This window comes from Coregonus lavaretus (assembly GCF_964263955.1).
Source record: "Coregonus lavaretus genome assembly, chromosome: 18".
Classification (NCBI taxonomy): domain Eukaryota; kingdom Metazoa; phylum Chordata; class Actinopteri; order Salmoniformes; family Salmonidae; genus Coregonus; species Coregonus lavaretus.
The window spans coordinates 46,889,967-46,914,110 of NC_140005.1; the positions used below are offsets into that span (position 1 = coordinate 46,889,967).

General features: G+C 42.4%; 1 protein-coding gene across 1 annotated transcript in view; it reads right to left on the reverse strand.

Moving 5' to 3' along the window:
- Positions 1-240: 240 nt before the first annotated feature.
- Positions 241-24,144, reverse strand: part of wdr43 (WD repeat domain 43) — a 37,014-nt gene continuing 13,110 nt past the window's right edge. Inside the window, exons 15-17 of the mRNA XM_084182018.1 lie at positions 19,301-19,364; positions 879-937; positions 241-415 (exon numbers count right to left, since the gene is read on the reverse strand). Of these exons, the coding sequence (XP_084038144.1) occupies positions 287-415; positions 879-937; positions 19,301-19,364 (252 nt within the window). The 3' untranslated portion in view covers positions 241-286. The remainder of the gene's footprint in view (positions 416-878; positions 938-19,300; positions 19,365-24,144) is intronic.

Consider the following 24,144-nt stretch of genomic DNA (forward strand, 5'->3'; position numbering starts at 1 on the left):
TTGAGCCTCAAACAGCTTCAAAATATGAGGCTTTCAGGTTGGTCGTGGGGTAGGGATATACCGCCGCCCTAGTGGCTGTCCCGGGTTTCCGGCACGACAGTGGCCTCGCTCCCCCCCATATACATGGCCACACGCCAACCACTGCCTGCCCATTTTTTTTGTTTTTGTAAAACCATTTTGTTCTGAAATAATAAAAGCAAAGCATGAAAATAAAATGAAAGTACATATAAATCTTTCAGGTCCATTTGTGTGTCGTTTATTTTGATAAATTGGTTTCCTTCGCTTGTCACTCTTCCTCGCTCTCGTTCCCCGGTTCTATGTCGGAATCGCCATTCACTTTGGATTCAGTCCTCATGCCTTCCTCCGCCTTGTCTTCCATCGTCTCAACCTCCATGCCTTCATCCTCCTCCCAGTTCTGCACAGACCACAAATTTCCCAGGTCAACCCCACAACACAGTGACACACTTCACTGTTCATCACACGTCAAACCTCTAATAAGCGCAATGGTCAGTGAGAATGTGTTAATTCAAAAGCAAAAGTGCACTTTTCAACATCTCGTCGTATCAACTCGTTAAGGCGTTTAACAATCCATCTGTATTGTATTCCTTCCCACCCTCCTCACACACAGCTCTGGTCCTATGGACCCATAGGGCTGCACTTTTTTTTTTTTTTTCACCAACTGATTACAACTTATCAATGGCTTGATGAAGAGTTGATTAGTTTAATAGTGTGTTATTGCAAAAAAAGAATTGCGCACCCCTTTGGGTCCCCAGAACCAGGATAGGGAAACACCTTCATATTTACTCGATAAGGCGTTTAACAACCCATCTGTATACCATCCCACCCACAGCCCCTTTGTCGTCATCAGAACCACTTACATCAGAATCCTCGTCTGGAAGACCTTCATCACCTGAAGCCTCATCTTCATCAGATGACTCTAAAGTGGAGAAGACAAAACAAAGCTGTCAGTCAAAGCCAGTCTAGACACTTTACAGAACCACTACACAGCTTTATTATCCTGAACAAGAACGTAAACGCAACAATTTCAAATAAGAAAAATCAGTCCATTGAAAAATTTCAGGCCCTAATCTATGGATTTCATATGACTGGGCCCACCCACTGAGTAGCCAGGCCCAACCAATCAGAATGAGTTTTCCCCCCAAAAAGGGCTATATTACAGACAAATACTCCTCAGCACCCGCCCACACCCCTCAGACGATCATGCAGGTGAAGAAGCAGGATGTGGAGGTCCTGGGCTGGCATGGTTACACGTGGTCTGAGGTTGAGGCCGGTTGGACGTACTGCCAAATCCTCTAAAATGATGTTGAGGCGGCTTATGGTAGAGAAATGAACATTAGATTATCTGGCAACAGCTCTTTTGGACATTGTTGCAGTCAGTGTGCCAATTGCATGCTCCCTCAACTTGAGACGTGGCATTGTGGTGACAAAACAGCAAATTTTAAAGTGGCCTTATTGTGCACAGCACAAGGCGCACCTGTGTAACGATCATGCTGTTTAAATCAACTTCTCGATATGCCACACCTGTCAGGTGGATGGATTATCTTGGCAAAGGAGAAATGCTCACTAACAGGCATGAAAACAAATGTGCACAAAATGAGAAATAAGCTTTTGGTGCGTATGGAACATTTCTGGGAGAAATTTTTGCTCACAAAACATTTTTTATTTTTATTTCACCTTTATTTAACCAGGTAAGCCAGTTGAGAACAAGTTCTCATTTACAACTGCGACCTGGCCAAGATAAAGCAAAGCAGTGCAATAAAAACAACAGAGTTACATATAGGGTAAAAAAACAAAGTCAAAAAATACAACAGAAAATATATATACAGTGTGTGCAAATGTAGCAAGTTATGGAGGTAAGGCAATAAATAGGCTATAGTGCAACATAATTACAATTAGTATTAACACTGGAATGCTAGATGTGCAAGAGATTGTGCAAATAGAGACCAACACTTTACATGTTGAGTTTATATTTTTTGTTCAGTGTATATTATAGATGAGTCAGAACAGAGAAAGAGGAGACCGCCAGAGAAATAGAGGAAGAGAAAAAGAAAAGATACAGAAAGCGGGAAAATATGATATACGTGAGGCAAATAAACTGTTCAACAAAGCCCTGCATTGAAGTGCACACATCCCGTCTTGAAATGCATACAGGTGGTCAGCTATAGTGTAGAGTAGCAGTATTTATTTACGCACGCAGGTAACACTATTCATGTTCAAGAGACATACAGAGGGAGGACCGTGAGTGTGTGGCGGCGAAGCTCAGGGTTTGTTTGGCTGCTAAGCAGAGCATCGTGTTTGAATACAGAACGGATTTATTATTTTGACTTTTACATACCCGCAAACGGAGATGTTCTGCTGCAAATACTGAACCCCTGGAGAATACACTTCAACAGAAGAGCCACCGTGAGGGTGTAATCCTTTAGGGCATCTTCAAAGAAATTCCGCTTGATCAGATTTAGAATTGATAGGATTTTGATAATCCGAGTTATACATTGTTTCATGTCTGAGGTACGTATGACCTCTAAGAAATACAGTGAGGGAAAAAAGTATTTGATCCCCTGCTGATTTTGTACATTTGCCCACTGACAAAGACATGATCAGTCTATAATTTTAATGGTAGGTTTATTTGAACAGTGAGAGACAGAATAACAAGAAAATCCAGAAAAACGCATGTCAAAAATGTTATAAATTGATTTGCATTTTAATGAGGGAAATAAGTATTTGACCCCTCTGCAAAACATGACTTAGTACTTGGTGGAAAAACCCTTGTTGGCATTCACAGAGGTCAGACGTTTCTTGTAGTTGGCCACCAGGTTTACACACATAAAGGAGGGATTTTGTCCCACTCCTCTTTGCAGATCTTCTCCAAGTCATTAAGGTTTCGAGGCTGACATTTGGCAACTCGAACCTTCAGCTCCCTCCACAGATTTTCTATGGGATTAAGGTCTGGAGACTGGCTAGGCCACTCCAGGACCTTAATGTGCTTCTTCTTGAGCCACTCCTTTTGTTGCCTTGGGCGTGTGTTTTGGGTCATTGTCATGCTGGAATACCCATCCATTACCCATTTTCAATGCCCTGGCTGAGGGAAGGAGGTTCTCACCCAAGATTTGATGGTACATGGCCCCATCAATCGTCCCTTTGATGCAGTGAAGTTGTCCTGTCCCCTTAGCAGAAAATCACCCCCTTAGCATAATGTTTCCACCTCCATGTTTGACGGTGGGGATGGTGTTCTTGGCGTCATAGGCAGCATTCCTCCTCCAAACACGGCGAGTTGAGTTGATGCCAAAGAACTCAATTTTGGTCTCATCTGACCACAACACTTTCACCCAGTTCTCCTCTGAATCCTTCAGATGTTCATTGGCAAACTTCAGACGGGCATGTATATGTGCTTTCTTGAGCAGGGGTACCTTGCGGGTGCTGCAGGATTTCAGTCCTTCACAGCGTAGTGTGTTACCAATTGTTTTCTTGGTGACTATTGTCCCAGCTGCCTTGACATCATTGACAGGATCCTCCCGTGTAGTTCTGGGCTGATTCCTCACCGTTCTCATGATCATTGCAACTCCACAAGGTGAGATCTTGCATGGAGCCCCAGGCCGAGGGAGATTCACAGTTCTTTTGTGTTTCTTCCATTTGCGAATAATCGCACCAACTGTTGTCACCTTCTCACCAAGCTGCTTGGCGATGGTCTTGTAGCGCATTCCAGCCTTGTGTAGGTCTACAATCTTGTCCCTGACATTCTTGGAGAGCTCTCTTTGATCTTGGCCATGGTGGAGAGTTTGGAGTCTGATTGATTGCTTCTGTGGACAGGTGTCTTTTATACAGGTAACAAGCTGAGATTAGGAGCACTCCCTTTAAGAGTGTGATCCTAATCTCAGCTCGTTACCTGTATAAAAGACACCTTGGATCCAGAAATCTTACTGATTGAGAGGGGGTCAAATACTTATTCCCCTCATTAAAATGCAAATCAATGTATAACATTTTTGACATGCGGTTTTTTGGATTTTTGTTGTTATTCTGTCTCTCACTGTTCAAATAAACCTACCATTAATATTATAGACTTATCATTTATTTGTCAGTGGGCAAACGTACAAAATCAGCAGGGGATCCAATACTTTTTTCCCTCACTGTATAAGGTCACATAAGTTAAAAAGGACAGGAACGTCCATACAGCATCTTCATTAGGGCTGTTCCGACTAAAAATTATCTTGGTCGACCGAAAGTAGTCCGTCGGTCAATTTTAAAATGTGTATTTTCCATATATACTGTAGACACACCCTATGTGTTTTAATAAAATCAACTATATGCATTGAGCTTGTCTGATGCTTTAAGCTTACAGTTTGATGAAAGACAAATGCCTCAAAATGGGCATGAGATCTAGATAACCCCAAAAAATTTACAAAAAAGTCAACTTAACCTGACCCAACTACTCTCCTCCTGCTCCTGCTGGCTTTAGCAGATTCTGCCATTACTCTCCTGAAGTTACCAGTAATAGGCTACGTGAGGAGTCTGCAACTTTTCTCATGTGTAATCCAATTTACCTTAACATTTCTACTGATCTACTGCGTGCCAGTTGTTTTCATATGCACATTTTCGTGAAAGAGCTAAATCTATATTTATAGTAACGTCTTCATATTTCAAAATCATTGTCATTTGGTTAATCACAATTCTATCCAAATGAAACCTAAAAAGTAACTTCTATTGCCATTGCCAATTACGTAAAAATAGCCTACATAAAGCCAACAAATAAAAACATTTCAGCCTGCAGGTTGAAAATATCTTGATAAAAACAAATATCCTATGAATCACATTGGCAACACATGGCCTGTCTGCAACAAACTTGAAACGTATCAACTATTAACTGGTGTCTGGCCGAAGTTCACACTAGCGAACTTGCAACATTATATAAAATATTTCAGGGACCACAAGAGTTTTCCGAGCCAGTGAGCTAGGGACAGACACAGCTGTAGGCTATTTGCGTAAGGGATAAGAAGCAGTGCTTGATTTGGGCAGGAGCTCACCGGCGCGGAGTACCGGCTCCTCAATCTACACACAATACTCCATAATGACAAAGCAAAACCAGGTTCAGAAATGTTTGCAAATGTATTACTTTTTAAACTGAAATAATTATTTCAGACCTTTTACTCAGTACCTTGAAGCACCTTTGGCAGCGATTACAGTCTCGAGTCTTCTTGGGTATAACGCTACAAGCTTGGCACACCCGTATCTGGGAAGTTTCTCCCATTTGTCAGGTTCGATGGGGAGCTTTGCTGCACAGCTATTTTCAGGTCTCTCCAGAAATGTTTGATGGAGTTCAGGTCCAGGCTCTGGCTGGTCCACTCAAGGACATTCAGAAACTTGTCTCAAAGCCACTCCTGCGTTGTCTTGGCTGTATGCTTAGGGTCATTGTCCTGTTGGAAGGTGAACCTTCACCCCAGTCTGAGGTAGTGGGCGCTCTGGAGCAGGTTTTCATGAAGGATCTCTGTACTTTGCTCCATTCATCTTTCCCTCAATCCTGACTAGTCTCCCAGTCCCTGCCGCTGAAAAACAACCCCACAGTATGATGCTGCAACCACCATGCTTCACTGTAGGGATGGTGCCAGGTTTCCTCCAGATGTGACGCTTGGCATTCAGGCCAAAGAGTTCAATCTTGGTTTCATCAGACCAGAGAATCTTGTTTCTCATGGTCAGTGTCCTTTAGGTGCCTTTTGGCAAACCCCAAGCAGGCTGTCATGTGCCTTTTACTGAGGAGTGGCTTCCGACTGGCAACTCTACCATAAAGGCCTGATTGGTGGAGTGCTGCAGAGATGGTTGTCCTTCTGGAAGGTTCTCCCATCTCCGTAGAGGAACTCTGGAGCTCTGTCAGAGTGACCATCGGGTTTTTGGTCATCTCCCTGAACAAGGCCCTTCTCCCCCAATTGCTCAGTTTGGTCGGTCAGCCAGCTCTAGGAAGAGTCTTGGTGGTTCCAAACTTCTTCCATTTAAGACAGAGACCACTGTGTTCTTAGGGACCTTCAATGAGTGTGCAGCTGAACACTTAAATATAAATACTAAACTTGTTTTTGCATGGATTCCGCGACGCGGTTAGCTTTTAGAGCTAGGACCGCTATTTATTGTCCCAGAATCCCGCTTAACTGACAGGTTGAAGTCTGCCTGACAGAGCCGCTAACCTACCTAAACTGCTAGCCATTAAGCTAACGAGTTTTACAATGGAGCCCTCTGTCTGGAGAAGAGCTGTATCTACTACGCTTTATTTATTTTTTAACTGGATCACTTAAGAGTTCCAAGCATGGCAATCAACGATGGTCGCATGTTACGAGCCAGGGAAGCCGAAGACAGCGGCCTCCCGCAAAGCAGTCTACACTCCCAACGAGAGCCCGGAGCGGATAAAAACAATGAATAGTTGCCGTCCTGGAGCCTGATCTTCCTGCACCTTCGTCGCTGGGGGCACCTATGTCTGCGGGCGCTGTGCCTAATCCTACTCCTTCCCCTACGATTTCGAAGTCAGCAACCTTCCGTCCCTGCCCTGGATCAAGCAGGGCTTCTCCATCTGTCGGAGGCCTGCACCGGGAGCTACGGGCTCAAGTTATCCTGCCTCTTGCTCGTCCTTAAAGGGTTCTGCGAATCCTGTGAAGCGTTGGAGTGGGCGGATTTCCCCGTCCTTCGCGCCAGCCGTGATTTTGTGCAGCTCCATAGTAAGAAATGTGACTGTTCCTGGTCCAACAATGTCCTATCCCGGAGTTAGAGTAAATTACTACGCTGCTCCCGAATGTACTACCTCAGGACATGGAAATCGAATCGTAGTCCTTGAGGGTTTTAATGACATTATGAATGGCAGCTCTGAACAGTTGAAACTGGATTTCAAAGAGCTGATTGACTCTGCTAGACACTAATAAAAAGACCCATCATATCTGGCCATGTGCCCTCTGAATCAGGGCATTGAACGCTTTAGCAGGATTCGCTCTTCAAAACTGGCTACATGATTGTAGCTCAACGGGTGTAACTTTTGTTGACAATTTTGATACCTTTTGGAAACAAGTTTCATAAGGATGGGATCCACCCTAGATTCAAAGCATTAATAAGGCTGCGTTGAGACAATTACTTATCAATGACCCAAGTCCAGCTCAGTTAATCCCTACCATTGTGTCGCTGAGTCGTCATAATGCTTTAGTAAACGTACATGTGGTCCTCTGTAGCTCAGCTGGTAGAGCACGGCGCTTGTTAACGCCAAGGTAGTGGGTTCGATCCCCGAGACAACCCATACAAATAAAATGTATGCACGCATGACTAAGTCGCTTTGGATAAAAGCGTCTGCTAAATGGCATATTATTATATTATAATACCAGGGGCGTTGGTAGACAAAGTAACCTAATTTGTCCTTCTAAAGCTGTTGTATGCAGCAATCACGTGCCTATGAACCCGATTTATGCTGTTAGCACTGAGGCGGTGTGCCCTAGTAGGAAGTCCACTGTGTGCAGCTCACCCGACACGAACATAAATAACATGATAATATCTACTTCTGCTAAGCTTCCCAGTAAAGCACTGAAGAAAAGCAAGCATCCCAGAAAAGTGCTCAAAATAGCCCACGTTAACATATGTAGCTTAAGAAACAAGGTTCATTAAAATAACATTCATATTCTGACAATATCTTAAACTCAATTATAATACCTTTGATGATAGTGGTAGCACTACAAGGTTATAACATTGACAGAAAAGACAAATGCCATTGGCGGAGGTGTTGCGGTTTATATTCAGAACCACATTCCTGTAAAGCTTAGAGAGGATCTCATGTTAAATACTGTTAAACCTGTAGCCATATTACTTCATCTGCCTCACCTAAAGCCCATTCTTGTGGGAAGCTGCTATAGACCACCAAGTGCTAACAGTCAGAATCTGGATAACATGTATGAAATGCTTGATAATGAATGTGATATCAACAGAGGTACAGTGGGGGAAAAAAGTATTTAGTCAGCCACCAATTGTGCAAGTTCTCCCACTTAAAAAGACGAGGCCTGTAATTTTCATCATAGGTACACATCAACTATGACAGACAAATTGAGAGAAAAAAATCCAGAAAATCACGTTGTAGGATTTTTAATGAATTTATTTGCAAATTATGGTGGAAAATAAGTATTTGGTCACCTACAAACAAGCAAGATTTCTGGCTGTCACAGACCTGTAACTTCTTCTTTAAGATGCTCCTCTGTCCTCCACTCGTTACCTGTATTAATGGCAACTGTTTGAACTTGTTATCAGTATAAAAGACACCTGTCCACAACCTCAAACAGTCACACTCCAAATTCCACTATGGCCAAGACCAAAGAGCTGTCAAAGGACACAAGAAACAAAATTGTAGACCTGCACCAGGCTGGGAAGACAATCTGCAATAGGTAAGCAGCTTGGTTTGAAGAAATCAACTGTGGGAGCAATTATTAGGAAATGGAAGACATACAAGACCACTGATAATCTCCCTCGATCTGGGGCTCCACGCAAGATCTCACCCCGTGGGGTCAAAATGATCACAAGAACGGTGAGCAAAAATCCCAGAACATTTACATTTACGTCATTTAGCAGACCCTCTTATCCACCACATGGGGGGACCTAGTGAATGACCTGCAGAGAGCTGGGACCAAAGTAACAAAGCCTACCATCAGTAACACACTACGCCGCCAGGGACTCAAATCCTGCAGTGCCAGACGTGTCCCCCTGCTTAAGCCAGTACATGTCCAGGCCCGTCTGAAGTTTGCTAGAGTGCATTTGGATGATCCAGAAGAGGATTGGGAGAATGTCATATGGTAAGATGAAACCAAAATATAACTTTTTGGTAAAAACTCAACTCGTCGTGTTTGGAGGACAAAGAATGCTGAGTTGCATCCAAAGAACACCATACCTACTGTGAAGCATGGGGGTGGAAACATCATGCTTTGGGGCTGTTTTTCTGCAAAGGGACCAGGACGACTGATCCGTGTAAAGGAAAGAATGAATGGGGCCATGTATCGTGAGATTTTGAGTGAAAACCTCCTTCCATCAGCAAGAGCATTGAAGATGAAACGTGGCTGGGTCTTTCAGCATGACAATGATCCCAAACACACCGCCCGGGCAACGAAGGAGAGGCTTCGTAAGAAGCATTTCAAGGTCCTGGAGTGGCCTAGCCAGTCTCCAGATCTCAACCCCATAGAAAATCTTTGGAGGGAGTTGAAAGTCCGTGTTGCCCAGCGACAGCCCCAAAACATCACTGCTCTAGAGGAGATCTGCATGGAGGAATGGGCCAAAATACCAGCAAGAGTGTGTGAAAACCTTGTGAAGACTTACAGAAAACGTTTGACCTGTGTCATTGCCAACAAAGGGTATATAACAAAGTATTGAGAAACTTTTGTTATTGACCAAATACTTATTTTCCACCATAATTTGCAAATAAATTCATTAAAAATCCTACAATGTGATTTTCTGGATTTTTTCCCCTCATTTTGTCTGTCATAGTTGACGTGTACCTATGATGAAAATTACAGGCCTCTCTCATATTTAAGTGGGAGAACTTGCACAATTGGTGGCTGACTAAATACTTTTTTTCCCCACTGTATATTTTCTGGGTGATTTAAATATTGACTGGCTTTCATCAAGAAAAAATCTTCAAACTAACCAGTGTCTACAACCTGGTTCAGGTTATCAGTCAACCTACCAGGGTAGTTAAACAGCACAGATGAAATCAACATTTGATCAAAACTTTAATGCTGCAGAAATGTGCTTGAAAGCAGTATCCACATCCATTGGATGCAGTGATCACAATATAGTAGCCATATCTAGGAAAACCAAAGATACAAAGGCTGGGCCTAATAGTGTATAAGAAGTCAAACAATACGTTTTGTAGTGATTCCTATGTTGATGTAAAGATATTTGTTGGTCTGTGGTGTGAAATGAGGAGCAAACAGACGCTGCACTTGACACATTTATGAAATTGCTTATCCCAGTTACTAATAAGCATGCATCCATTAAGAAAATTACTATAGTGGTTTAATCCCCATGGACCGATGAGGAATGGAAAAATTGTATGGTTGAGGCAAAAGGAATGGCAAATAAGTCTGGCTGCACAACCGATTGGCAAGAGTACTGCAAATTGAGAAATCATGTGACTAAACTGAATAAAAAGAATAAAACTACACTATGAAACAAAGAAAGATGACAAAGAATGACAGTAAAAAGCTTTGGAGCACCTTCAAATGAAATTTAGGGAAAAAAGGCAAACTCCGCTCCATCCCTCACAAAACCAACTGATATTGCCAACTACTTTAATTATTTTTTTCATTGGCAAGATTAGCAAACTTAGGCATGACATGCCAGCAACAAACGCTGACACTACACATCCAACTATATCTGACCCAATTATGAAAGACAAGCGTTTATCAACAATGACAAGCCCCCGGGATCTGAAAACTTGGATAGAAAATTACTAAGGATAATAGCGGACGATATTGTCACTCCTATTTGCCATATCTTCAATTGAAGCCTACTAGAACGTGTGAGCCCTCAGGCCTGGAGGGAAGCAAAAGTTACTCCCCTACCTAAGAATAGGACAGCCCCTTTTACTGGCTCAAATAGCCAACCAAATCAGCCTGTTACCAACCCTTAGTAAAGTTTTGGAAAAAAACTGTTGACCAGATACAATGCTATTTTACAGTAAACAAATTGACAAGACTTTCATTACACTTATATGGAAAGATATTCAACAAGCACAGCACTTACACAAATGACTAATAATTGGCTGAGATAAATTGATGATTGTGGGGGCTTTGACAGACTTCAGTGCAACTTTTGACATTATCGATCATAGTCTGCTGCTGGATAAACTTGTATGGTTTTACATCCCCTGCTATATTGTGGATAAAGAGTTACCTGTCTAACAGAACACATGGAAGCCTCGGCAAAATAATCCAGGTAGAATCAGGAATTCCCCAGCTGTCAAATCATTCACTAAACCTCAACTAAATATTGTAATACATGTGGAAATTGAGCAAGTTGGTGACTAAACTGCTTGGCGTAACCCTGGATTGTAAACTCATGGTCAAAACATTGATACAACAGTAGCTAAGATGGGGAGAAGTCTGTCCATAATAAAGCGTTGTTCTGCATTCTTAACAGCACAATCAACAAGGCAGGTCCTACAGGCTCTAGTTGTCGCACCTGGACTACTGTTCATTCATGTGGTCAAGTGCCACAAAGAGGGACTTAAGAAAATTGCAACTGGCTCAGAATAGGGCAGCATGGCTGGCCATTGGATGTACACAGAGAGCTAACATTAATAAACATGCATGTCAATCTCTCCTGGCTCAGAGTGGAGGAGAGATTGACCATCACTACCAGCTGTCTCTTTAAACGACTAGCACACAGCTCAGACACCCATGAACACCCCACAAGACATGCCACCAGAGGTCACTTCACAGTCCAAGTCCAGAACAGACTATGGGAGGCGTACAGGACTACATGGAACTCTGTTCCACATCAGGTAACTGATACAAGCAGTAGAAATCTTTTATTTTTAATACACCTTATGGAACAGAGGGGACTGAAGCAAAACATAAGCACAGACATGCATATACACTATACACACGTACACGATAATTTTGTGTTGTAGATATGTGGTAGTGGAATAGGGGCATACAGTGTGTTGTGAAATATGTTATGTATTGTAATGTTAAAAAAATTCTATAACTGCCTTAATTTTGCCGGACCCCAGGAAGAGTTAACGGGGATCCATAACAAATACAAAAACAAATGCTGCAGAGATTTTTTTATACCTTTCCCCATATCTGTGCCTCGACACAATCCTGTCTCTGAGCTTGTTTTTTTTGCTCTGACATGCATCAACTGTGGGACCTTATAGACAGGTTTGTGCGCCTTTCCAAATCATGTCTGATCAATTGAATTTACCACAGGTGGACTCCAATCATGTTATAGAAACATTTCAAGGATGAACAGAAACAGGATGCACGTGAGCTCAATTTCGAGTCTCATAGCAAAGAGTCTGAAAAGTTATGTAAATAAGGTTAGTTTTTTCCTCCTTTTATTTGGGTAATTTTACCCCCTTTCTCTCCCCAATTGTTTTCTACAGGATGTACCGCCCCCACCTACAGTCAACCAATCATGCCAATGCGGAGCTATACTGAGCCCTCCACATTGTAAAAAAAAATGTGGGAGGCGCATAGCGATGGGGTACGGAGCTCAATTTGGCATCTGCATGCCTCTGGAGGCTCCGCAATTGTGCCACACCCTCTATATGGAGCCTGCGACCACATTTTCGGATCAAGCATAAATTGGCTTTTAGTCTAGGCCTCCGCAATGGATTAGTTCACTGAGATGGGCGCATACATATACATACACACTCAACTAAAATAATCTTGGTTGAGCAACAGCGTAACTACCAACCAATCGACTGATTGGGGTCAGCCCTAATCTGCATACCCATTTGATCTCAGTCAGTTCCATGGGGATATGCATTTAGATCTAGAGTTATGCAGTGTTGCTTTGAAGTAGCCTTCAGTGTTTTGAATTATATACAGTGAGCCAATTTGAGAGCAGATTGTGTTAACGAACTGTAGCATGTAGTCTACCTGTGTTTAGTTTCAATTAAAAGCATATTTTGCCAAGTGGCGCGTGCTGTTGAGTTTTGGCCACATGACAAATGTAACCAGTCGCACAATCCTAAAATCTCAAGAAATTAGGTGCCGTTTGTCTTACAGTAACATTATACTATTAGGGTTGTAACGATTCACCGATACGCATCGGTCCCCGGTTCAAATGTTAAAGATATGAGTGCGTCGGTCTGCGGGAGCTCAAACGGATCCAAATTAAGCATTCATTAGTCAGGGAACCGATACAAAAGGTTCCGATTCGCCGGTTCACTAATGTTGGAGTTTTATTCCGAAAACCCCTCTTAACTGTTGTGACTGAATTGATGAGCCCTCTCCTTCAGTTCAGTAGCCTTTCAAACGTTCATGCATGAAACTGCGTATGACTGGGTCATTATTAGTGTAGAAAATTGTTTTAACAGAGTTGTGTAGCCTACCGGAGTGGACGCAACTCACATCCAACTGCTGATTGGGGTTTAAGCATTCCGATTTTATTTAGATTGTTCAGGTTCAATTATAGTTCTGCTTTAAAACAGTGTATTTTGTCATTTTTACATGAGGGTAATTTCATAAAGGACAGCTTTCTTTTTATGAGTGGCGCATGGTCACATTCATTGGTCACAGCAGGAGAAGCCCTCAGTGAGATGACAAACGGTCTAAACCATTTGCTTTTGAGACAGGGGTAAAAACCAAAGCTGCATTATATTTAAATTCGCTAAATGCCATGGTTATTTCTAAAGACAGACAGTACTAGCACAAAAAACGTAATCTTAAATGACAAGATAATCAGTGGGTGATGGTGATTTCAGATAAAAAGTGTGTGTGTCTGTGGGGGGGGGGGGGGGGGGGGGGGTAGCCACTACCCCTAATCTGATAGTGGGGAGGTAGATAAGTCTCTCCTATGGCTCAGCTCTGGAACCTACACACCATTGACACACACTAACAGAGGGCCACTCAGCTTAGAGAAGTAATCGCAGACAGATCCAGCTCGGAGGCCCTGCTCCTGAGCTCTCATCAGCAGCAGATAATTTAAAAACAGAAAAATTTATATTCATGGAGAAGAAAAAAAAACCTAATCAAACCAAATCGTTTCAAACTAAAAACGCATCATTCCTGTATCAGAGCCCATGTATCTAGACGCGTATCAAATTGTTCATGAAATGAGACCAACGTCCCTATATATACACACTTTGCTATTAGGGATGTGCATATTTCCCTTCCAAGATGATTCAATAGGCATCTAGACACATGGTGCGATTTGGTTTGATTAGAGAATGAATCGATGCACTAACATTTGTTGCATAAACATACATTTTCCATTCTAAATTCAAATCTGCTGTTGGAGCTCATGAGATGGATCTGTCAGGTGTGTGATGCATGTCTATGGTGTATGAAGGCACAGAAGCTGAGCTATAAGGGAGATTAGGCATCTACCACAGATGGGGGAATGTAGCCTGTTTGTCTACCCCACGTGTGCTGAATTTGTAAACCATCACCCACTAATTAACATTTTTGCAGATTAATGTATTAATACAATGCCTTCAGAAAGTTCACACCCCATTGACTTTTTCCACATTTTGTTGTGTTACAGCCTGAATTTAAAATGGATTACAATACCCCATAAAGTCAAAGTGCAATTATGTTATTTTTCTTTTAACAAATGAATTAAAAATGAAAAGCTTAAATGTCTTGAGTCAAAAACTATTCAACCCCTTTGTTATGGCAAGCCTAAATAAGTTCAGGAGTAAAAATGTGCTTAAGTCACATAAGTTGCATGAACTCACTGTGCAATAGTGTTTAACATGATTTTAGAATGACTACCTCATCTCTGTACCTCACACAAAATGTAGAGAAGGGAATTTCTCACAGCTTCAACCACAAAGACCAGGGAGGTTTTCCAATTCCTCGCAAAGGACACCTATTGGTAGATTGGTAAAAATAAAAATCAGACATTGAATATCCCTTTGAGCATGGTGAAGTTATTAATTACACTTTGGATGGTGTATCAATACACCCAGTCACTACAAAGATACAGGCGTCCTTCCTAACTCAGTTGCCAGAGAGAAAGGAAACCGCACAGGGATTTCACCATGAGGCCAATGGTGACTTTAAAACAGTTAGAGCTTAATAGCTGTGATAGGAGAAAACTGAGGATGGATCAACATCGCTAGCCTAATTGACAGAGTGAAAAGGAAGCCTTAACAGAATAAAAAATATTCAAAAGTAATACTGCAAAAAATGTGGCAAAGCAATTCACTTTTTGTCCTGAAAACAAAGTGTTATGTTTGGGGCAAAACCAATACAACATTACGGAGCACCACTCTTCATAGTTTCACACAGTGGTGGCTGCATCCTGTTATGGTATGCTTGTAATCGTTAATGTCAGGGTTAGAGTTTTTAAGCAACCGTCACAGCCAGCCGTGACCAGGAGACCCATGAGGCGGTGCACAATTGGCCCAGCGTCATCCGGGTTAGGGGAGGGTTTGGCCAACCGGGATTTCCATGTCCAGCCTGGATTTCATTGTCCCATCGCGCTCTAGCGACTCACAGCTGTAAATCGCTGACAAAAGGTGCTTCTACCAATTATTGAAAGTGTGAATACTTATGTAAATGTTACATCTGTATTTCATTTTCAATATATTTGCAGAAGCTTCTAAAATCATGGTTTTCACTTTGTCATTATGGGGTATGTGTGTGTTAAAAAAAAAAAGAACTCATCCATTTTGAATTTGAAATGTGGATTAAGTCAAGGGGGTATGAATACTTTCTAAAGGAACTATTTATCATTTACAAATTAGCTATGACATAGCCAATGAATATATAGCACAAATGTCAGCCCTGTTCAGCAGGTATAGCCATATGAGTTGCGTCTCCTGTAGCTTACTTTTATTCCAGTAAAAAAAAAACATTTTTCAACAACGCATAGCTCTAAATAACAGAAAATTACATAGGTTGTCACTCAAAAAAAAAAAAAAAGACTAATCACGCAACACATTTGGCATTTCAATGCGGAAGGTGCTGCGCAGATGTGCAAGATCAGGAACAGGCCGCCTACCGTGCGTTGGTCAGCCGAGTGAAACTGGGCACATTGTGCAGTTTGGCTAGGCTACTGATAACGCATGCAAAATTACTTGTAGATCAATGACTGGACAGTTACGTGCAGTTCGACACTGAAAGAGGACACAGTTGTAACAAAATAGGTATTTCTGAAGGTAGATAGAATGTGTAATTCAAGCAACAACAAAAGTGTGATCCAGAGATTCATAACGTTTCAATCAGTTCTGACTGATGCATGCTACATTTGGATCATTTGGGTTCCGTGGACCAATGCGCTCGCATCTTAAACATTTGAATAGGGGACTGAAGCGTATCGGTTAAATCGTCACATCCCTATATATTCACATCTGTTATGTAGAACACTATCATTATGCAATCTTGCAGACATTGATTCAGCATTGATCCAACTTTATTAAACATGCACCCTTCGCCAGAGTATCCTGTTCTCTACGAGTAGAGCAGACTCTGTGCATAAAGTAGAGAAACCAGCACCTGTGCAGAAGCTTTGGGACATTTAGCTGTCGGGAAGAAGGGACCAGGTAAAATCAGATTCGCATCTGCAGCCACTCCGTAAAAAAAAGAAAGCCTGCTTTCCTGACCTGAAACGCAAATAGGAACATCCCCTACAACTGACTGCCCTGATAATCTAGAAAGGGCAACCTGTTGCACTCTTTCCCACCCCCTCCAGGGCTTTCCTCACTCGCTCCACACTCCATCCCCAACACGCAGCAACAGGCTTCAGAGCGCACCTTTGGAACAACCTCACGTTCAACAAGCGCCACAGCCACCTTTTATAAACTTCTTTTTATGAACCTGCGAAGCCAAACAATTGGCAAGAGTATTGGAACTATGCAGCGTCGTCTAATTAATTTAATGAAAATACATTTTCTTATGCGGTTCATTAAAGCATTTTATACAGCACTGTAATGAGAGAAACAGTGTAGAGTGTTAGCTGAAAATAATTGTGGGGGGCTTTGAATAGAACGCCACCACTGTGGCATCGGTTGCCAGGTAACAGGAGTAATCGTGGTTTGGCTTGCCCTGCGGTGTATTAGCAAGTCTGACTCAGGGTATGCAAATGTGCTGGAATGCAAATCCTAAATCAGAAAGGGGAAACTCCGGGGCAACAATTTGGGGACAGAGATTGGATAACAATAGTTCAGTGTCAAGAGCCAGTCAAAGAGAATGTGCTGGGAATAACGATGCAACATGGTACTGTAAAAGGGTCTGCCCGTAATCAGAAGTTTGGGGTCACTTAGCAATTTTTTTGACAATTAAAATAACATCAAATTGATCAGAAATACAGTATAGACATTGTTAATGTTGTAAATGGCTATTGTAGCTGGATACGGCTGATTTTTTATGCAATATCTACATAGGCCCATTATCAGCAACCATCAGTCCTGTGTTCCAATGGCACATTGTTTGCTAATCTAAGTTTATCATTTTGAAAAGCTAATTGATCATTAGAAAACCCTTTTGCAATTATGTTAGCACAGCTGAAACTGTTGTGCTGATTAAAGAAGCAATAAAACCGGCCTTCAGCAATTGTGGGTTCGATTACAGGCTCAAAATGGCCAGAAACAATACCTTTTCTAAAACTCGCCATTCTATTCTTGTTCTGAGAAATGAACACTATTCCATGCGAGAAACTGCCGATCTCGTACAACGCTGTATAATACGCCCTTCACAGAACAGCGCAAACTGTCTCTAACCAGAATAGAAAGAGGAGTGGGAGGCCCTGGTGGACAACTGAGCAAGAGGACAAATACATTAGTGTCTAGTTTGAGAAACAGTCGCCTCACAGGTCCTCAACTGGCAGCTTCATTAAATAGTATCCGCAAAACACCAGTCTCAACGTCAACAGTGAAGAGGTGACTCCGGGATGCTGACCTTCTAGGCAGAGTTGCAAAGCCATATCTCAGACTGGCCAATAAAAAGAAAAAGATTAAGATGGGCAAAATAACACAGACACTGGACAGAGGAAGATTGGAAAAAAGTGTTATGGACAGACAAATCGAAGTTTGAGGTGTTCGGATCACAAAGAAGAACATTTGTGAGACGCAGACCAAATGAAAAGATGCTGGAGGAGTGCTTGATGCCATCTGTCAAGCATGGTGGAGGCAATGTGATGGTCTGGGGGTGCTTTGGTGGTGGTAAAGTGGGAGATATGTACAGGGTAAAAGGATCTTGAAGAGGGAAGGCTATCACTCCATTCTGCAATGCCATACCCTGTGGACGGCGCTTGATTGGAGCCAATTTCCTCCTACAACAGGACAATGACCCAAAGCACAGCTCCAAACTATGCAAGAACTATTTAGCGAAGAAGCAGTCAGCTGGTATTCTGTCTATAATGGAGTGGCCAGTAAAGTCACCGGATCTCAACCCTATTGAGCTGTTGTGGGAGCAGCTTGACCGTATGGTACTTGAGTGCCCATCAAGCCTTGACAGAGGTGCTTCAGGAAGCATGGGGTGAAATCTCTTCAGATAACCTCAACAAATTGACAACGAGAATGCCAAAGGTCTCCAAGGCTGTAATTGTTGCAAATGGAGGATTCTTTCACGAAAGCAAAGTTTGAAGGAAACAATTACTTCCTTTAAAAATTAGTATTTCTAACCTTGTCAATGACTACATTCCCTATTCATTTTGCTATATTTCCTATTCAAACTCATTTCATGAATGTTTTCAGGAAAACAAGGACATTTCTATGTGACCCCAAACTTTTGAACAGTAGTGTACATACACACAAACTCTGACTGTGCATTTTCTGCAGTTCTTCCTGTTCTCTCGAAGTTATTGACCGTTTTTGTGTTTGCCAGTTAGGTAGCAGTTCTCAGCTGTTATCAGCCAATGGCTAGCAGTTTTACTGACGATAAAAACAGATTGCCATAATTTTTGTAGTCATTACTACATCATTTAATGTAACAAATCAAATATTAAACCTTGTAAAAAAAGTATTGGTAATTCATAGTGGGCTCCCGAGTGGCGCAGTGGTCTAAGGCACTGCATCTCAGTGCTTGAGGCATCACTATAGAACCCCTGGTTCGATTCCAGGCTGTATCACAACCGGCCGTGATTGGGAGTCCCACAGGGCGGCGCACAATTGGCCCAGCATCGTCCGGGTTTGGCCGGTGTAGGCCGTCATTGTGAATAAGAATTTGTTCTTAACTGACTTGCCTAGTTAAATAAAGGTAAAATTAAAAAAATAATTTAAAAAATAGTAACAATACACCGGCATTTATTTGAAACAGGTGTTTATTTGTTGAAATGTGAGCTGTTGCCCGGCTATTAAAAAGGCACAGGTGGCTATTTGAGATCTCGCATTTAATACAAGTTTTACAGTATATTTTTTGTGAGACAAATCTGATTGGACAAGAGCTCATACAGATAGATGCTGCATCAAAATTGCTTCTTTCCTCACTTCATTTGTACTTAGATGAAAAATTGCTCTCCTGCTTATCCTGTGTTTTCAAATCAGTGTCAATGAAGTAAAGGATATGAAGGGAAAAAGCCACTTAAAGGAACTGAAATGCAGAGTGAGTGAATGCACGAAGAGAAAGAGAAAATAGAAAAAAAACAAAGTGAGCAGTGCGGCCATTACCTTCCTCGTAGACCAGCTTGGCCGTGTGGTCCACGTCTTTGATGCCGCTGTCGCTTGTCACCACCTGGTGGAGAGAGGGGAGAAATGGTTTAGAGACAGTGGTTGTCACAAGTGGGGAAACACTGACTGGACAGTTTAATTTGTCCAATGAGGGCATTGTCATGTTGAGCACAGGACTGCAGATTATAACAGGATGCATCTAATAGTGGCCTCAGACTTTCCTCCCCTTTTTACACAAGAGTTGTGCAATGACTTAGTTAATCCTCATACATACACTACTAGTCAAAAGTTTGGACACCTACTCTTTCAAGGGTTTTTCTTTATTTTTACTATTTTTTTTACACTGTAGAATAATAAGAGTGAAGACATCAAAACTATGAAATAACACATATGGAATCATGTAGTAACCAAAACAGTGTTAAACAAATCAAAATGTATTTTATATTTGAGATTCTTCAAATAGCCACCCTTTGCCTTGACAGCTTTGCACACTCGCCATTCTCTCAACCAGCATCATGAGGTAATCACCTGGAATGCATTTCAATTAACAGGTGTGCCTTCTTAAAAAGTTAATTTGCGGAATTTATTTCCTTAATGCATTTGAGCCAATCAGTTGTGTTGTGACAAGGTGGGGGGGGTATACAGAAGATAGCCCTATTTGGTAAAAGACCAAGTCCATATTATGGCAAGAACAGCTCAAATAAGCAAAGAGAAACGACAGTCCATCATTACTTTAAGACATGAAGGTCAATCAATACTGAAAATTAAGGAATCTGAAAGTTAAGTGCAGTCGCAAAAACCATCAAGTGCTACGATGAAACTGGCTCTCATGAGGACCGCCACGGGAATGGAAGACCCAGAGTTACCTCTGCTGCAGATAAGTACATTAGAGTTACCAGCCTCAGAAATTGCAGCCCAAAAAAATGCTTCACAGAGTTCAAGTAAGAGAAACATCTCAACATCAACTGTTCAGAGGGGACTGTGTGAGTAAGGCCTTCATGGTCGAATTTCTGCAAAGAAACCACTACTTAAGGACACCAATAAGAAGAGACATGCTTGGGCCAAGAAACACGATCACTGGACATTAGACCGGTAGAAATGTGCCTTTTGGCTTGGAGTCCAAATAGATTTTTGGATCAAACCACGGTGTGGGTGAATGGAAAATCTCTGCATGTGTAGTTCCCACTGTAAAGCATGGAGGTGTTATGGTGTGGGGGTGCTTTGCTGGTGACACTTATTTATTTAGTATTCAAGGCACACTTAACCAGCATGGCTACCACAGCATTCTGCAGCGATACGCCATCCCATCTGGTTTGGTCCTAGTGGGACTATCATTTGTTTTTCAACTGGACAATGACCCAACACACCTCCAGGCTGTGTAAGGGCAATTTTAACAAGGAGAGTGATGGAGTGCTGCATCAGATGACCTGGCCTCCACAATCCCCTGACCTCAACCAAATTGAGATGGTTTGGGATGAGTCGGACCACAGAGTGAAGGAAAAGCAGCCAACAAGTGCTCAGCATATGTGGGAACTCCTTCAAGACTGTTGGAAATGCGTTCTAGGTTAAGCAGGTTGAGAGAATGCCATGAGTGTGCAAAGCTGTCAGAGGCAAATGGTGGCTATTTGAAGAATCTCAAATATATTGATGTCTTGAACACTTTTTTGGTTACTACATGATTCCATGTGTTATTTCATTGTTGAGATGTCTTCACTATCATTCTACAATGTAAAAAATAGTAAAAATAAAGAACCCTTAAAAGTTTGGACACCTACTCAAATCGACTGGTACTATGTATGTGTATATACATACACGTAATTCGGAAAGTATTCAGACCCCTTGACTTTTTCCACATTGTTACGTTACAGCCTTATTCTAAAATTGATTAAATTGCCCCCCTCCCCCAATCTACACAATACCCCATAACGACAAAGCAGTTTTTTTTTGTGCAGATGTATTAAAAAACATACCTTATTTACATAAGTACTCAGACCCTTTGCTATTAGACTCGAAATTGAGCTCAGGTGCATCCTGTTTCCATTGATCATCCTTGAGATGTTTCTACAACTTGTGGTAAATTCAGTTAATTGGACCTTATCTGGAAAGACACCTGTCTATATAAAAGGTCCCACAGTTGACAGTGCATTTCAGAGCTTCGGGACAAGTGTCTGAAAGTCCTTGATTGGCCCAGCCAGAGCTCCGACTTGAACCCGATCAAATATCTCTGGAGACACCTGAAAATAGCTGTGCAGCGACGCTCTCCATCCAACCTGACAGAGCTTGAGAGGCTCTGCAGGAAAGACTGGGAGGAACTCCCCAAATACAGGTGTGCCAAGCATGTAGCGTCATACCCAAGAAGACTCTAGGCTGTAATCGCTGCCAAAGGTGCTTAAAAATATTGAGTAAAGGGTCTGAACACTTACGTATTAATATGATTTCAGTTTATTTGTAATACATTTGCAACAAAAAAATCTAAAAACCTGTTTTTGCTTTGTCATTATGGGGTTTTGTGTGTAGATTGATGAGGGGAGAAAAAACAATTTAAATCAATTTTAGAATAAGACTAACGTAACAAAATGTGGAAAAAGTAAAGGGGTCTGGATACTTTCCGATGTTGGGCGATTAGGCCTGGTTTGCAGTCGGCGTTCCAATTCATCCCAAGTTCTTCCACGCCGATCGACAAACCATTTCTGGATAGACCTCGCTTTGTGCACGAGGGCATTGTCATGCTGAAACAGGAAAGGTCCTTCCCCTAACTGTTGCCACAAAGATGGAAGCACAGATTAGTCTAGAATGTCATTCAATGCTGTAGCGTTAAGATTTCCCTTCACTGGAACTAAGGGGCCTAGCCCGAAACATGAAAAACAGCCCCAGACCATTATTCCTCCTCCAAACTTTAGTTGGCACTACGCAGTCGGGGAGGTAGCGTTCTCCTGGCATCCGCCAAACCCAGATTTGTCCGTCGGACTGCCAGTGTCCGTTGGACTGCCAGCTGGTGAAGCCCGATTAATGACCCCAGAGAAGGCATTTCCACTGCTCAAGAGTCCAGTGGCGGCGAGCTTTACACCACTCCCGCCAACCCTAGGCATTGCGCATGGTAATCTTAGGCTTGTGTGCGGCTGCTTTCATGAAGCTCCCGACGAACAGTTCTCCTTTCCTGTTTCAGCATGACAATGCCCGCGTGCACAAAGCAAGGTTCAAACATTGTGTATTCGGAAAGTATTCAATCCGCGCTCTGGCTGGGCCACTCAAGGACATTCAGAGACATGTCCCGAAGCCACTCCTGCGTTGTCTTGGCTGTGTGCTTAGGGTCATTGTCCTGTTGGAAGGTGAACCTTCGCCCAAGTCTGAGGTCCTGAGCGCTCTGGAGCTGGTTTTCATCAAGGATCTCCCTGTACTTTGCTCTGTTCATCTTTCCCTCGATCCTGACTAGTCTCCCAGTCCCTGCCGCTGACAAACATCCCCACAGCATGATGCTGCCACCACCATGCTTCACTGTCGGGATGGTGCCAGGTTTCCTCCAGACATGACGCTTTGCATTCAGGCCTAAGAGTTCAATCTTGGTTTCATCAGACCAGAGAATCTTGTTTCTCATGGTCAGTCCTTTAGCTGCCTTTTGGCAAACACCAAGCAGGCTGTCATGTGCCTTTTACTGAGGAGTGGCTTCCGTCTGGCCACTCTACCATAAAGGCCTGATTGGTGGAGTGCTGCAGAGATGGTTGACCTTCTGGAAGGTTCTCCCGTCTCCACAGAAGAACTCTGGAGCTCTGTCAAAGTGACCATCGGGTTCTTGGCCACCTCCCTGACCAAGGCCCTTCTCCCCCTATTGCTCAGTTTGGCCGGGGGGCCAGCTCTAGGAAGAGTCTTGGTGGTTCCAAACTCCTTCCATTTAAGAATGATGAAGGTCACTGATCTTGGGGACCTTCAATACTGCAGAAATGTTTTGGTACCCTTCCCCAGATCTTTGCCTCAACACAATCCTGTCTCGGAGCTCTACAGACAATTCCTTTGACCTCATGGCTTGGTGTTTGCTCTGACATGCACTGTCAACTGTGGGACCTTATATAGACAGGTGTTTTCCTTCACCAATCAATTGAATTTAACACAGGTGGACTCCAATCAAGTTGTAGAAACATCTCAAGGATGATCAATGTAAAAAGGATGCACCTGAGCTCAATTTCGAGTCTCATAGCAAAGGGTCTGAATACTTAAGGTATTTATTATTTATACATTTTCAAGGATTGCAAAAACCGGTTTTCGTTTTGTCATTGTGTGTAGATTTAATTAGTTTTAGAATAAGGCTGTAACGTAACAGAGTGTGGAAAAAGTTAAGGGGTCTGAATACTTTCCGAATGCACTGTATAGTGGAAAGCCTTACCAGAAGAGTGGAGGCTGTTAGGGCAGCAAAGGGGGACCAACTCCATATTAATGCCCATGATTTTGGAATGAGAGGCTCGACGAGCAGGTGTCCACATACTTTTGGTCATGTAGTGTAGCAATTACTACCCAGTTCTTAAGACTGTAGACTGCTTCTATCCAGCCCATGTAGGTCTATAACCGAGATCTCTCCTGCAAGCCCGTTCCTCAGATAGTCACTGTTCCATCATCTGCCACACAGTCACAAACCTGTTCTTATCCTCCACTAGAAAGGAATATTAGAAAATATTTGACATTGCCTGCACTTAGCCTCTGCCCAGACTTTCAACATTATCATCCATCATGATTCGTCCATTGCATTCAATTTCACACTATAGCTGATTTTATTTCTATTTTTTTTTTTTAAATACATCTCCCCTCTCCACAATAGGGGCGATAGCATCGTATATCACAATGTTTTATGGGTC